General features: G+C 34.0%; 1 protein-coding gene across 1 annotated transcript; it reads right to left on the bottom strand.

Annotated features, from left to right (window-relative positions):
* Window positions 1-11,588: 11,588 nt before the first annotated feature.
* LOC145574614 (uncharacterized) lies at window positions 11,589-15,159 on the bottom strand. Its single transcript, XM_081632448.1, has 5 exons — window positions 15,045-15,159; window positions 12,766-14,935; window positions 12,360-12,656; window positions 12,173-12,275; window positions 11,589-12,074 (listed from the first exon to the last, which is right to left on the bottom strand). Exons 1-5 carry the CDS (start codon window positions 15,157-15,159, stop codon window positions 11,589-11,591), a joined length of 3,171 nt encoding a protein of 1,056 aa, XP_081488574.1.
* Window positions 15,160-15,556: the final 397 nt, after the last annotated feature.

The following is a 15,556-nucleotide window of genomic DNA, read 5'->3' as shown; positions in this document are numbered from 1 at the left end:
TCATGGATTTCTTCATCAGCGAGATTGTCAACGGTCAGAACTCCATTCTTGACGTGAGAATGAGCTTTAATCCTAATCAAATGTCGAGGAATGTTTGAGAGATGTATTCCTTGCTTTTTGAGCTCTTTCTCCTAAATTGTGAAAATACAAATAAATTAAATAAAACTACTTTGATATTAGTTCAAAGCATAAAAGGCTTAGGTATAATCCAGCATTTAGTATCATTAGTTCTAATCACATTTGATGCATAGTGGTCATCATAACCAAATTGTATTTCAGAGCATAAAAGGCAGGTTCACATTTAATATGCTTAAATCTGGAAACTGATGTGTTTATATTTCAGAGAAGACCTACAGAAATTCATGCAAAATAAAACTGAAAATTCATGAATACATGACAAAGAAAAGACCCATATAAATCCATGAACTTTGATTAGGAATATTGCCACAACTGAAAGTTGAATCTTTAAAGACTTAAGCAACATATACTTACAATTTCTTCTTGAAAATTTTGATAACCAAGCCTCCCATCTCTGTATTTTTAGGTCTTCTTTTTTTACCTTTCACGATTAATTACTTTCACTCAATTTCTACAATTAAGTTCAAATTCAAAGTTATTTTACACAAACTTTTGATTTATATAGGTATTAAAAAATTAATGCCAAAATGATGAACTAGCACCTTGAGTTCATTAGCACTACAAGCTATGATGCATGCCCCCCAATCATCCGGAATTATAAAATGATATTTCAAAGGTGGTGTATTGTTGATTGATCCATCTTTGAGGTAAAACCACCTAAGTCTTAGTCTAGTCTTGAAAGCTCTCTATTGAACACAAGCTAGGTTTAGTATCCATCGTTTGCGACCTTCAAGGACATGAAACCCCCTCTACATCCATATAATGTCATTAGTTGGACATATATATAACCCTTAAATTTTTTTTAACAACATCTGAAATTAGTTTACTTGTTGAGATACTGTCATAAAAAAGATCAAGGATTGCTCGTTGAACATCCAACCACTTGTTGTAGGTGATACTTACTCTCTTATGCACAACTACACCAAGATAGGGGAAAAATAGCCTCTATGATTCCCAATAGGGATTCTTTTGGTTGGATGCCATTGTAAAGGGATTTTTGAGCCAGCATGGATAACTTTGCCAACCATTCTAAGCACCGTGCGACCTGTTTCTTCCTCGCGTGTGGTGTCGTCAGAATTGTCGATTTCATGCACTCGCTTTCTTTTCCGAGCCATTAACCTATAAAGAAGATAAAAAAAAAATAGGTTAGTTAAACTGAATAAAATACTTTAAAACCATAACCTAAATTAAATATTATTAAATAGTCACTACTCCCACATAAACACTAGGTAGATCTTACACAACACCTTTGTAGCCAGCCTATGATTGAGAATGTATTTAAATAAAAAATTCTTGGAAGAATTCGAGAAAATAACTACTTAACCTCAATGAATTAACATTAAGCACAATTATCCAATGTAATGTGCGGAAATGCATCACAGGAACAAACATGGATATAAACACACCAGAACCTAAAACAGAAGGGACGACCCAAAGAGGCATGTGGCCCATTCCGCTAGCTATATTACACTTCAAAACAAGAGAATACTGCCTGCCAAAATAATCTTTTAAATAAAAACACAAAAATCTATAAGAAAAAAGCAAGTGAATTTGCTGCAAGTAAACCTCACTTGAAGAATGCATGCACTAAACAACATAATAAAACCTACACGTTCACTGCTAATTCCCATGATACCTGTAGGCTATTTGTTTCATAGTGGACCTTTGCATTTACCAAAAAATTAAAACTAGAAAAAGGGCAATCATCTACATGGTGTTTCTGCAGTTTCTAGAACAAATAAAGCTTAATAGAATTAAATTAAAGGCTGAATAATTACAGTGCATTTCAACCATAAACAGTAGTTGTCATGCAAGTTAATTGCTAAGACAAACCGAACAAATAATGCACCAATATATCTCTAAGACTCTAAATAATCATGTAAAATGGTGCAATATTTAAAATCAACCTTATTTTTTTCTAGAACCGTTGTTTCTGCTTGTTTAATTTGGAGCCCTAAGTCCATTAACTTTTTCTCAAATAACTCAACTTTCCCATTATATCAATCTCACCTTATCCTCCCCAAGCTTTCTTCACCTCAGCTTCACAAGATTCAACTAACAGCCACCTAATTAGTTAAATCCCAAAAAATTCAAGCATAATCTCCATAATTTCATAGATAATAACTAAACACCCAATAGATTAAGAAAGAAGCTAAGAGGGAATATCTCTGTTACTAGTTATGTTACAAAGAATATGAAAACAAAGGATCTTACTATCAGAACAATTATGAGATAACTAAAATGTTAAATTTGACTCAATATATCTTAATTAATAACTCTAAGATACAGTAGCAATCAGCGTCGGAAGTTATGCGATGTTCAAGAGGTGGATCGAAGGAGACTGAAGCTTTTAGTACAAAACAAAAATTAAGAATTTTTTTAATTGTACGAATTGAAGTACAAATGTAGAAATCAGATTATTTATAACACAAAGAATTGAAAATGAGAGGAAAAAAAAGGAAAAAATTAAACCTGGAACAACTTCAACAACAAGAACTGGGAAAATTCAAACTTAAGATAAATGACTTTAAAAAATCCTAAAAATGTAAACTTGAGTGGGGAAAAAAATCAATATCTCTTATAATTACACGATATTGGAGCATCATAGAAGCTTCATATTGAAAACTTATCTATCCCATTGTAACACAATTTCAACAGATAAATTCCCAAAGAAGCAAAAATAATCAGTAGGAAAACACAACATTAAAATAAATTTAGATTCAATTGAACAAAAAGAAACGAAATATCAAGATAAATAAAAGAAATTTCAGTGAGATATAAGCAAAGCAAAATTAATTGATAAACAGCAAGGATGTTACTACAATATGAATTTAGTTGGCGATATTGACGAAGAGATATGATTTTCACAGTTTTCTAGCCGAATTCACTGAATCCCGATGTCTTTAGAGATGAAATATGAAGATTGGAGAAGGGTTGGTGGAGAATTAGGGTTCATTGTGAATCAGAGAGTTTAAAAGGGTTATTTTGTGTAGAAGGGTGGTTTAGTTTTGAATAAAATTGAAGTCGTGGGCTGAAAATTATGGTCACGTGCAACGCATGTTAAATCCTTGACGCTTTTCATTATCCACAAATTTCTAGACTAGAAAATGCGTCGACTAAACACGGAGTTTACAATTTCATGTTGACGCTAAGAGGCCAGCGTCCAGAAATCATGGGATTTGTAGTAGTGACATAAGGACTTTTTATGTCTACGCTTTCGTTTTTTCCCCTTATTTTCTTTGTCAATCCACACACCTCATTATGATCATCTCTAACATATATTAAAATATCATTAGTAACATCAACCTCAATGTGTCCTTGCTCCTTTCTCCTAACATAATCATCATCAAACACACTATATTTGCCATAATCATCAATAACATGTTAAGGCTTTGGTGCTATAACTGCTGACATTCTCTTGTTTGATGGGTCGGTTATATAAAAGACTTATCTTGCTTGACTTGCAAGGATGAAAGGAACTTCTTTGTGACCAACTTTTTTCAGATTAACTAATGTAAGCCCAAACCTATTATGTTCAACCCCATTGTTATTATCGACCCATTGGCATTTAAAAACTTGTATCGAAACACTAGAGTAATGCAGCATCTCTTCGATGACCTCATAATAGTTCATCATACCTCACACAGGATTCTTGTCTATAGCACTAGAAAAATGCATAGCTTCGGCCTCTAAAGTAACCCCACTATTCTGCATAGTACTTAGTTCATTTTAAAACCTTGTGAAAATGTACAACCGTTAATAATATATCCTGAATAATAAGTTGCATTAAAATCGGGTCCAAATGCCAAACTCTTTAGTCGATCAGAAATCGGAGTGGAAGAATCTATGAGCTCCTTCATTACATAATCCTTCAGCCAAAAAATAAATGATCTACTATGTTCATTAGCTAATGACTTCTCATTTTCCTTCTGGTTGCAGTTCTTCAAGTAGCCCATGTGTTTCTCAACGTACGGCATAACTTCATCCTCATTATGAAGAATGCATTAATGAGCCTAATGCCAATCATCATAAAATAGGTCATGTTCTTTTCTACCTATGTTCCCCTCACCATCCATCCTTCCACTATATATAGGAAGCCCTATATGTGTTGCATTTAACACATAGTCACTAGAATAAGCAAGAACTTCTTCATACAATAGTCATTCGGCAATACAACCTTCGGGATGAAAAGCATTCTTCACATATCCCTTATAGGTTTTCATTTTCCTTTCAAAAAACCATTGATTTCTCATGTGAAGTGACCATAATATCTAATCTCTCTTACTAAGTGAATCGGTAAATGAATCATGACATCAAAAACTGATGGAGGAAAAAATAACTCTAATTGACACAAAATTGCAACAATTTCATCCTCTAATGCATTCAACTCTCTTGGATTAATGACTTTGCTATAAATCGCATAAAAGAATCTGCAAAGTCTAATAATAGAATAACAAACATTTTTTTTGCAAAATAGAACAAATTGCTACTGTTAACAAGTGCTGCATTAAAACATGGCAATCATGAGACTTAAGGCCTACAAGTTTCAAAGTTTCCATGTTCACAAGGCTACGAATATTCGAAGAATAACCTTCCGGCACTTTCACTCCGGCCAAGCTTTCACAAAACTCGATTTTTTCTTTTTTGGACAATGTGTAAGCAGCAGGAGACAAGTATGATCGAACTTTCTCATTCGTAACAGCATGCAATTCATCTCTAATCCCTATATGATTCAAATCATCTCTAGCTTGTTTACCATCTTTAGTTTTACCAGAGATATTCGGTAATGTACTGTAGGGAATATTTCAAGTCATCCCACACTTGAGCCCCACTATGATCATACACTTAATCATGGTGGTATCCAAAGGGAAGGAAGCTAGAGTAAAAGAGTCGCTAACAAGTTTTGGGAACCTGTAAACCGTTCAAAGAGTGAAGGTTACACCCCTTAACGATCTAGGAGATCGTTAACTCCAATAGGTCTGGAATCAGAACTGGAAGTTCGGGGATGAAGGTACGAATCCAATCTAAAAGAGAAAGAACTCGCCCTATAAAATAGGCCTCTACTTTATTCTTCTCGTATTCATGCGCGCTTTCTGACTAACATGCAATCAATAGGTTAACCCTAAACATGTTTATCTATGTTGGTTGAATATTAATGCTTAAATAAAACTATTATTGGCGATCACTTGAATTATAATCATATTAGCCTAAACAAGATTATTAATTATCTTATTAAGCGTGATTACAAGTACAAATTCCCTTTAAACATGCATAAAAGCGTGATCAAGCAATAACAATAATAACAATCAAGCAACATAATAATAAGCATAATCATCATAACAATCAACATCATAATAATATCATCATTAAAGCTTAATAATCGTAAGATCCTAGGCATGATACTAACAAGATTAATAACAAATCCTAACATGTCACTAAACATCAAAGATCAAAGCTTTAACATGTACTAACATGATATTAGAAAGCATAAAAGGCGCCCTAAACATGATTCTAGAAAGCAATAATGACATCCTAACATGATACTAGGAATTAATAACACAATTTAAACATGATTTCTATATCATAATATTAATAAAGAAATTAAAGTACTTACTTCGATGCCTCGTACCTCTTTCTAATAACAAAATACACACGTTAGTAACTTCAAGGAAAATATTAAAATAAACAATTAAATTAAATAATTGAAAGAGAGATTTGGGACCAAACCCTCAGAATTATCAAACCTTTCACGTCTAGGGCGAAGGCGACTTCGAACTTGGCTAGGTGTGTCTAGTGCTAATGAGTGTGGAACAGTGTTTGTAAAAGGTTAGGCTAGAAAGAGGGAGAGAAAATAAGCTTTAGCTTAGAGAGAGAGAAGAATTAGAAAATTCTGGTTATTGAAAACGGAGGTCCAAGGACCCTATTTATAAGAAAATAGTCCGGAATTGATAGAATAGAGTTAGAGTTTGAAGAGGAATAAAACAACATCATGTCGCCAACAACAGAGCTCGTCGCCAGGCGACAAACTTGGCGCCAGGCGCTGCACTGCAACGCCAGGCGACGAACCTGTCGCTAGGCGGTGCAAGAGGTTTCAACAAGTTTTCCACACGGAATCCACTTCTCGATAAAATTGAGTCGTAAAATCCGTACGAAGGCTAAAATCGTATTTTCATATAAAACACTTCTTTTATTCCAAGTAAAACTCATATACATAATTATCAATCCTAATCCTACTAGGATAAAAAAAAGAACCTTCTAGATGATTCTAGAAGACTATAATCAATTCTACTAGCTTTAGGAATAATAATAGGCCCTCCTCTAAATCATTGGGCCGCATATAAGAACCAAATCGGGCCCATTTTAGTATTTTGGCCATAACTTCCTCATTATTCATCGGAATTGAGCTCATAATATAACGTTGGAAAGCTCTTTTTGAGCCCCATCCAACTACACCATTATTGAACCCTGGTCAAACTGAGCTGGACTGGCTATTTTAAAAAAACTAGAGCAGGTTTTCAAAAACAGAAAGAAAGATTTTTTTATAAAAACTAACCGCAACACTAGACTTTTCACACTTTCACTTCATTCGATTATGATTCGACGCGAAAGGAATTCATCACTGGGTTTGGTTTTGGGGAGACACAAATGGGTGTCTACATGTACTAGACCCAGACCCGATAACCCGATCCGAATGACCCGACCCATGACCCGATATCGACTCGAAACCAGTGACCCGAAATTGACCCAAAACCCGAATCAACCCGACCTGACCCATACCCAACCCGAAGTGGAACTGACCCGACCTTGACCCAAAACCCGAAATGACCCAACCCGAAACGTCCCGACCCGAAGTTGACTCGAGACCCGAAACGACCCGACTCGAAGTTGACCCTAGACCCGAAGTTGATCCGACCCGAAGTTGACCCGATCTTTAACTTGAATTAATTGACCCAAATAGACTCGAAACCCAAAGTGACCCGAACCAAATTATCTTATACCTAAAATGACTTGAATCTATTTAAGCTAAATACTTGACCTTAGCAAACCGAAATAAAAAAAACCGCAAACAAATTGACTTAATTTTTTTTTTTTTTTATTAATTTGTAATGTGTAACATTGTAAGTAATTTCCATATTTTGAGCATTACTTTTCTCGATTTCTTCGGCCTTCTATCCCTATAAGTTATTAAAAATTCGTAAAAAAATTAAAATTTCCATGAAAAAAATAACCTTAATAAATATAGTGAGTTTTTCGCCAAACAAAAACATAAATAAATAGAGTAGGATATATATATATATATATATATATATATATATATATATATATATATATATATATATACATATAGTTTAATTTTAACCAATGCATCGACCCAAAGTTGACCCGAAAATTAACCCGGCCCGAACTGACCTAACCCGGAAATTAACCCGACCCAAACTTGACCCGACCCGAACTCGACCCAAAGTATTGACCCGATACCCGACCCGAACCGATTATCGGTTGACCCTAAATCAACCCGAAACCCGAAATGACCCGACCCGACCTAAACTTGACCCGATAACCTTTTGACCCGAGCTTGACCCGACCCAAAATTACCTGACTCATACCCAACCCAAATGACCCATCTTCCAGGTATAACATGTACTTATTGAACCGTCAACACACATTCTTCTCAATATGCATAACATCAAGTGAATGTCTCACAAAAAGAAATTTCCAATAGGCTAGTTGCCAAAAACATGAATACTTTTTGAAACCCTTCTTAAAAAGAGTGGATCTATATTTCTTTCCAAAGGTAATTTCAATGTCCTTCACCTTTTCAAAGACCTCTTCACCTAACATGACTTTTGGTCGCCCTTTTAATTATTGTGTCTTATTAAACGCATTGTTTCTCCTTCAATAAGGATGATCAGATGGAAAAAATTGACGATGAACTGGATAAACATGCTTTCCAGATGCATTTAACCATTGTCCCTGGCAATCCTCCATACCGATAAGACAAGCTGTTTCCCCTTTAACAGTATACCCCAAAAGATTACCATAAGCCGGAAAATCTTGAATGGTGCAGAATAGCATTGCTTTCATATTAAAATTCTCATTGTGATGTGCATCAAACACTTCCACACATTCTTCCTAAAGCTTAATCAAATCATCAATAAGGGGTGCCAAGTACACATCAATGTCATTTCCCGGCTGTTTTGGACCTGAAATTAGCAACAAAAGGAACATATACCTTCTCTACATGCACAACGATGGAGGTAAATTGTAGGTCACTAACATAGCAGGCTAGGTACTATATGTACTACTCGTGGAACCAAATGGATTTAAACCATCTATACACAATGCAAGGCGTAAATTACGCTTTTCATGCGCAAACTCAAGGAATTTTGCATCAATAAACCTCTACTGCGGAGAGTCAGCCGGGTGTTTAAGCATTCCATCATCTACTCGACCATCGAAATGCCATGTCAACTTATTTTCATCTTATGCTTTTGAAAACAACCTCCTAAACCTTGGCACTATCAGAAAATACCATAATGTTTTGGCGGGTACTCCCCGATCCTCTTTCTTATACCGCGAGGCTTTACTAATTGGGAAAATCTCTAACGATTCATATTGGTTATGATACAATACAAAATCATTAGGGAAAGCATGCATTTTCTCATAAGGTAAACCCATAGAGCTTAATGTCTTTTTTGCCTCGTATGTACCAATAGGAAGGACATTGTCTTTGGGAAGCATGTCTTTCACCAATTTCAATAACACATTAAAACTTGTGCCTGTCCAACCATGACCAGCCTTCACGTTGTATAATTTGAGTATGGCTGATAATCTTGTGTACTTATTGCAACCTTTATACAATGGTTTTTCGGAATCGTTTAACAAGCTCTCCAACATGGAAGGGTTGTCATCAAATTGATCCTCAATTCCATGCAACATGTCCTCTAACCAATTACCCTCATTATTATTATGAACTTCGCGCACATTATCCCTTTTCTCACCACTACCACTATCTTGTCTGTCCTGAAATTCTCCATGCCAGATCCAACAGGTATATGTTTTATCAAATTCCCATTTATTCTAATGATTGAGAATTTCATTGGGTCTCTTATGCAAAAAATTATGACACATAAAACAAGGACAACATGTCTTAGAGCGACCTCCACTTTTTTCAACTGCAAATTTAATAAATTCCTTAACCCCTGCTTCATATTCAGGGTCACCTAACTAGCTTTGATGTTGTTATCCAATTTCGATCCATTTCTAACCACCAAGAACAAGACCTCAATTCTTAAAAATATCACTTATTTAAAGCTCATATAAAGGAAATTTGGAATATAACCACAAGATTTACAACATCTATAAAACAATATGTAAAACAATACATAAATAAAATAATAATTGCATGTGTATATTAATATTGTGTAAAAGTCGAAAAACGAGATTGAGATAAATTAACTTACCTATGCAAAAGAATAGCACCTCAAATACTCAATCACGAATCGAATATGCACTTCAAACAAACATTTAAATTACTTGAAATTGTACGTACTCCCTTAAAAAAAACAAATATGATACGCTATTATTCATTAATAAATAACAATTTTGGGATCCATTTTTCTATTCTTTTTTTAAGCAAAAACAATATACTATACAAAGTAAACAATAGAAACATGGGAGAACTAGTCATTTAATACTTTTTTTTTTAATGTGAGTAGCATAAACATCAATTTTGGGAGCTTCCATGTTCATGGTCTGTCATTTTTTATAGCACAAATTTTTTTGACATGCAAATATTTTATCCTTACATGTGGGGTAAGCTTATATACTTTATTTTAAACTCCTTTTACAAAGGTAAAAAAACGGAACCTTTGTACGAAAATCAAATTCCAAACAGGTACTACTAGCTGCTCGTATCTTAAACAAAGCTCTACTCTAAGCCAAATCAACTTACTAGTACGATTGAAATACTAATTTTATGCAAAAAAAAATAAAATAGAAATAATGTAAGGAATTTAAAACTAAATAAACTAAACAAAATTTGAAACTTTAATCAAACCATTATTTAAATTCTTATGCATTTTTTACAACAGTAGAATTTTTATTTAGCAAAACAAACAAGGCAACCTCAATGAAACGGTAGAATATGAACAAAAATCAATCAATTTTATGAATTATATGTGCTACATACATAGTTACAAAACTAGTAGAGGGAAAACTAAAAAAATACCTTCTCCAAAGTTAGGGCATTAATTCGACAATTGCAGAATTCTCAAGCTCCACCAACTGAATGCAAAATCGGCACTTGAGTGGTGGAATTGTTGTTGCTACGGTGCGTCGACACTACTACAAAACCCGCTCAAACTCGACGCTTTTTTTCCATATTCTCGACGGCAAAAAGCGTCGAAAAATTAATTCTCGACGCTTTGGTAAAGCGTCGAGATTTTGGCCGTCGAGAATTCTCGACGCTTTTAGGCGTCAATACTGTCGAAACTTTTTCCTGCCTAAATATCTATTTGACGCTTTAAAGCGTCGACAATATCGACACTTTTAACTATCGAAGTATTTCTTTGTAGACGTAGTTCAATGTAGGCAGTTTTATTTTCGCGGGTCATAGCAAGTGTTGGCGGGATATTAGATGGACGTTTAAAAGCGTCGAGAATTTGAGTTCCCTTATTTTCTAAAATTCTATATTAGGACAATGGAATATTTCAATATGTATAAATACCAATCTGAATTTGCAATTTTGAAAAAAAAAATAGGTAATATAATTAATAATAATAGTACGTACGTCCAAAATATATATAGTCTAAAATAATTATAATACACCGTACCATAACATTAAAGTAAAGCTTATCAAATAATATGTTTGAACTACTACATAATTACTCTTAGCTAATTTCATAATCCAAAAGACAACCTCAAAGCTAAAATATATGATCTTCAACCTGTTGAATCTATGGTCATCTCCAAAACCATTCAAATCTAGCCAATTAATATAATTACAAGTTTCCTAATCTGAGTCAATGGTTAAACGAGCTAAGCATCCCTTGATTCATATCTTCCACCTCCATGGTCTACGGAGTCATTAGACACCTGAAATTGATATTAAAAAATGTAAGTAATTTTTTGTACATATATAACAAACATAACTCCCACTTTTTTTTTAACACAAACATAACTCCCACTTTTTTTAACAGCCATCTTCCTCTATAAATTACCCCAAAATCAAAGAAAAACTGCAAGAGAGACTGGAAGAGGAAAAGGGAAAATATATCGTATATAAGAAAACTACTCTGTATCGAGAATGCTAACTTGCTAAATGAGGAGCATAAACCTTGGCATAAAAATGATAGACAAAAAAGAATATTTCAAATGCATAGAATATAATGTTTGACACGAGAGTGAAAATTATAAGATGTTAGACAAAAAAGTCAACATATGCAAAACTAAGTCTCATCATCGCCCATATCAAACAAGTCCCTTGGCTTAGTCTTAACAACATGTAACCATCCTTTACTTATCTCATCCTCGATATAAAACACTTGTTTTGCTTGAGATGAGAAAATAAATGGATCATCATATAAATTTCGACCAGTGTGCATCAGCTTCGAGAAATTTACACAAACGTTCCCAGTATGGTATCTTTTCAAACCCCTTTTTATGTCAACCCAATCACAATGAAACATTATAACCTTGTGAGAACCATAATAATCTAATTCATATATTGCTTTAAGTCTTCCATAATACTCTTGGTCTTCTGCCTCTAACATAATGCCAGAATTTTGTGTCTTTCGATATCGCTCGCGATCCACAATGCTAAATTTATAACCATTGATGATAACACTTTTTATCCTTTTACAACGATTACTTAAACCACCAGCCAATGCTTTTCTCAACTTTCCTTCTGTTGTACTGTCATCTATGTTGTGGACCTATGTAAATAAATAAATAAATCTTACGTTAAGCCTGATTAGGACTTCCTATGTGAAAAGAATAAAAAAAATAAAAATTAACTTTGATATTTAGTCACCTGATTTTGTAACCACCCAGAAAATTCATTGATTATCCACCCATTTTCTACAATTTCGTTCACTTGAAAGTGATTCTCTTGTCTTTTTTGGTATATGAAATCACTTTAGACATAGAAAAAATTATGTTAACTAATAGTATAATAATAGCTAACAAACAAGAAGTTATTAATTTATTGCAATACTTACTCAAGAATTGGTTTCATCTCATCTGAATGAAGCAAAATATAACGATGAGCTTGTTTTAAACTTTTATCATCAAGACGAAATTTGTCCTGTTTTCCAACCACACGACAGCCCGAATTAAATAAATAGATGTTGTTTATAACACCATCTTCATTTCTTTTCGGTCTGTTAAATATGGTCTCAAAACTATCTAAATATCTCGAACAAAATGTAATTGTTTCCCATAAAAGGAACCCCTCGGCAATGGACCCTTTAGGTTGGGCTTTATTACTTACATGAGATTTCAAAAATGCCAAGTACCTTGTAATATAAAAATGAATGTGAATATAAAAAATCTTTTAAAAAAAAAGTAATATGATAATATTATTTATTTTAACGAAGCTTTGAAAATATAAGTTAAGATATTGACCTTTCAACGGGATACATCCATCTGTAATGAACTGGTCCACCGAGTCTAACCTCATCCACTAAATGAATCAATAGATGAACCATGATTGTGAAAAAAGTTGGTAGAAACTCTTGTTCCATCTTACAAAGTGTCAAAACAAGCTTAGATTGAATATCATCTAACTCCTTTGTATCAATAGAAGTTGAACATAGTCGTTTGAAAAAGTCAGACAACTCCTCAATCAAGTCAATTACTTTCGTGGCATTTGATGCTCTTAAAGCAACCGGAAGGATATCTTGCATGAGGATATGATTGTCATGGCTTTTCATATTGATAAGTTTTCGTTGCTTCATGTTCACACATCTTTGCAAGTTAGATCCATATCCATCTGGAACTCTAAGCTTTTGTAAGACTCTTAAAAACCGTTCTTTTTCTTCTATAGACATGTTGTATGACGCGGGAGGCATATAGTTATTTCGACTTGTATCAATCCAAAGATGAGATTTAATATTCAACTTCTCAAGGGCCTCTCTTGCACTCTTGTCATCTCTAGCATTGTCCATATCGAAAAGAGTTCCTAACAAATTGTCACAAACGTTCTTTTCAATGTGCATAACATCTAAACTATGTCTTAGAAGATTGTGTTCCCAATATTCCAAGTCAAAAAATGTACTTTTCTTTTTCCAAAGAACATTATTAGAATCTTTCTCACCATGGTCATCATCAAATTCATTAATGGATATCCCACCTTTCTTTCTTTCTCTTTTCTTATTGGAGGGTTTTTTTGACTTTCCATATACATAATTAATCCTTTCTTGTTCCTTTAAAATGTCTTCCCCACTTGTAGGAACTGGAGCAACATCATGTTCTTGTGTCCCATCAAATAAATAGGCTTGAGAACGATAAGGATGATCAAGTGGCAACCATTTTCGATGTCCAAGGTAGCAAATTTTACCACCAAAATAATATGAGTGAGTGGAATGGGCACATGAAGGACAAGCTTTATAACCTCTTGTACTCCAACTAGACAACATAGCGTATGCAGGGAAGTCATTTATAGTGGAGTGTAAGGCTGCTCGCATTTTAAAGTATTTTCCACTATAAGCATCAAAGGCATCAACACAATCCCATAACAGTTTTAACTCATGGATTAATGGTTGCAAATACACATCAATATCAATCCCTGGACTATATTTACCGGGAACAATCAAGGACAATATAAATGATGATGGCTTCATACAAAGCCATGGTGGTAAATTATATGGAATTAAGACCACATGCCAAGTACTATAATTAGAACTCATAAGACGATATGGATTGAAACCATCACTTGCTAGACCCAACCTAACACTACGAGGATCAGCGGCAAATTCTTGATATCTTTCATCAAATTTTTTCCAAGCCTCACCATCTGTTGGGTGCCGTAGAACCTTATCATCCTTTCGACCAAAATGCCATCTCATGTCCTCTGCTGTTTTAGATGACATATAAAGTCTTTTTAATCTAGGGATAAGAGGAAAGTATCGCAATACCTTAGCTGACTCACCCTTTTTACACGATTCTTTACCTTTTTCACTTGAATCACCTTCCTTCCCTTTTGCAATTTTCCACCTTGATGTATGACAAACATGACACTCATTTTTTTCTGCAAATTCACCCCAATATAACATGCAATCATTTGGACATGCATCAAGTTTCTCATAACCTAATCCCAAGTCCTTAATTATCTTCATGCCCTCATAGTAAGACGATGGAAACTCATTGATTGAAGGAAATGCATCTACTAAAAGTTCAAGCAATTTAGTGAATGACTCAGCAGGCCAATGGAACATACACTTAAGGTGAAACAAGTGCAAAAGAAACGATAACTTTGAGAAAGTAGTGCACCCCTCGTATAAACCCTCATAAGAAGCATCCATTAGTCTTTTATACTTGACATCTTCTTCGCTAGAGTGAGTAGATGGATTTACATCACCTACATCACAATGAAAATCAAACTCTCCGTGCATATCGTATAAACCTGCTATTTCGTGCATATCATATGAAGCCTCTTCTTGTTGCATGTTTTGGGATTCAAAAGGAGAATCTGGAATGTCAGCCCTAAAGGCTTCTCTTAACAAACCACCCATATCATCTTGACCTACTACCTTTTCATGAATGGGAGTTTCTAAGGTATTAGTCCCTTCATCAACTGTAGAATGAAAAACCCAATTGTTATACTTCTTTAAAAAAACCATTACACAAAATATGTCCTCCTACTTCCTCTATGGGTAACCATTCATTCACTTTGCATTTATTACATGGGCATCGAGTTTTCCCATCTATAAGAGTCTTCTTAGCAAGTTTAACAAAATTCATGCAACCTTTGAAATAAGCAGGTTCGCCATTGCATAAATCAATCCAACTGGTATCCATGACTACAAAAACACCAAATTACTTTCTATTTACTTTTTAATAATAAAAAAAATTACCCCGTAAAAAAAATTAAAAAAAATTACAATTCAATACAAAAAGCAATATTTAATAATTTTCAAGTTTAACAACCGGCTTAAATCATGAAACTCGTTTAATCATAAGCCATATAAGAGTATTGCACATGTCTTCAACTATTGCTATAACATGCTCACATTATTATTAGTATATCATTCTATGAATAATACGGGTGAATACCAAAAATTTGCTTGAAATTTTTTATAAGATAAGCATCATTGACAATAACAAAGGACAAAGTTTATTAACCTTTTAAACTTGTAATTAGGATAAATTAATTAAATAAATCACTCACCCAAACAAAAACAACAAATGCAGAATC

This window comes from Chenopodium album, chromosome 2 (genome assembly GCF_948465745.1).
Source record: "Chenopodium album chromosome 2, dcCheAlbu1.1, whole genome shotgun sequence".
In the NCBI taxonomy this organism is placed as follows: domain Eukaryota; kingdom Viridiplantae; phylum Streptophyta; class Magnoliopsida; order Caryophyllales; family Amaranthaceae; genus Chenopodium; species Chenopodium album.
The sequence above is the reverse complement of the archived record's forward strand: the minus strand, read 5'-3'. Positions and strand labels throughout refer to the sequence as shown.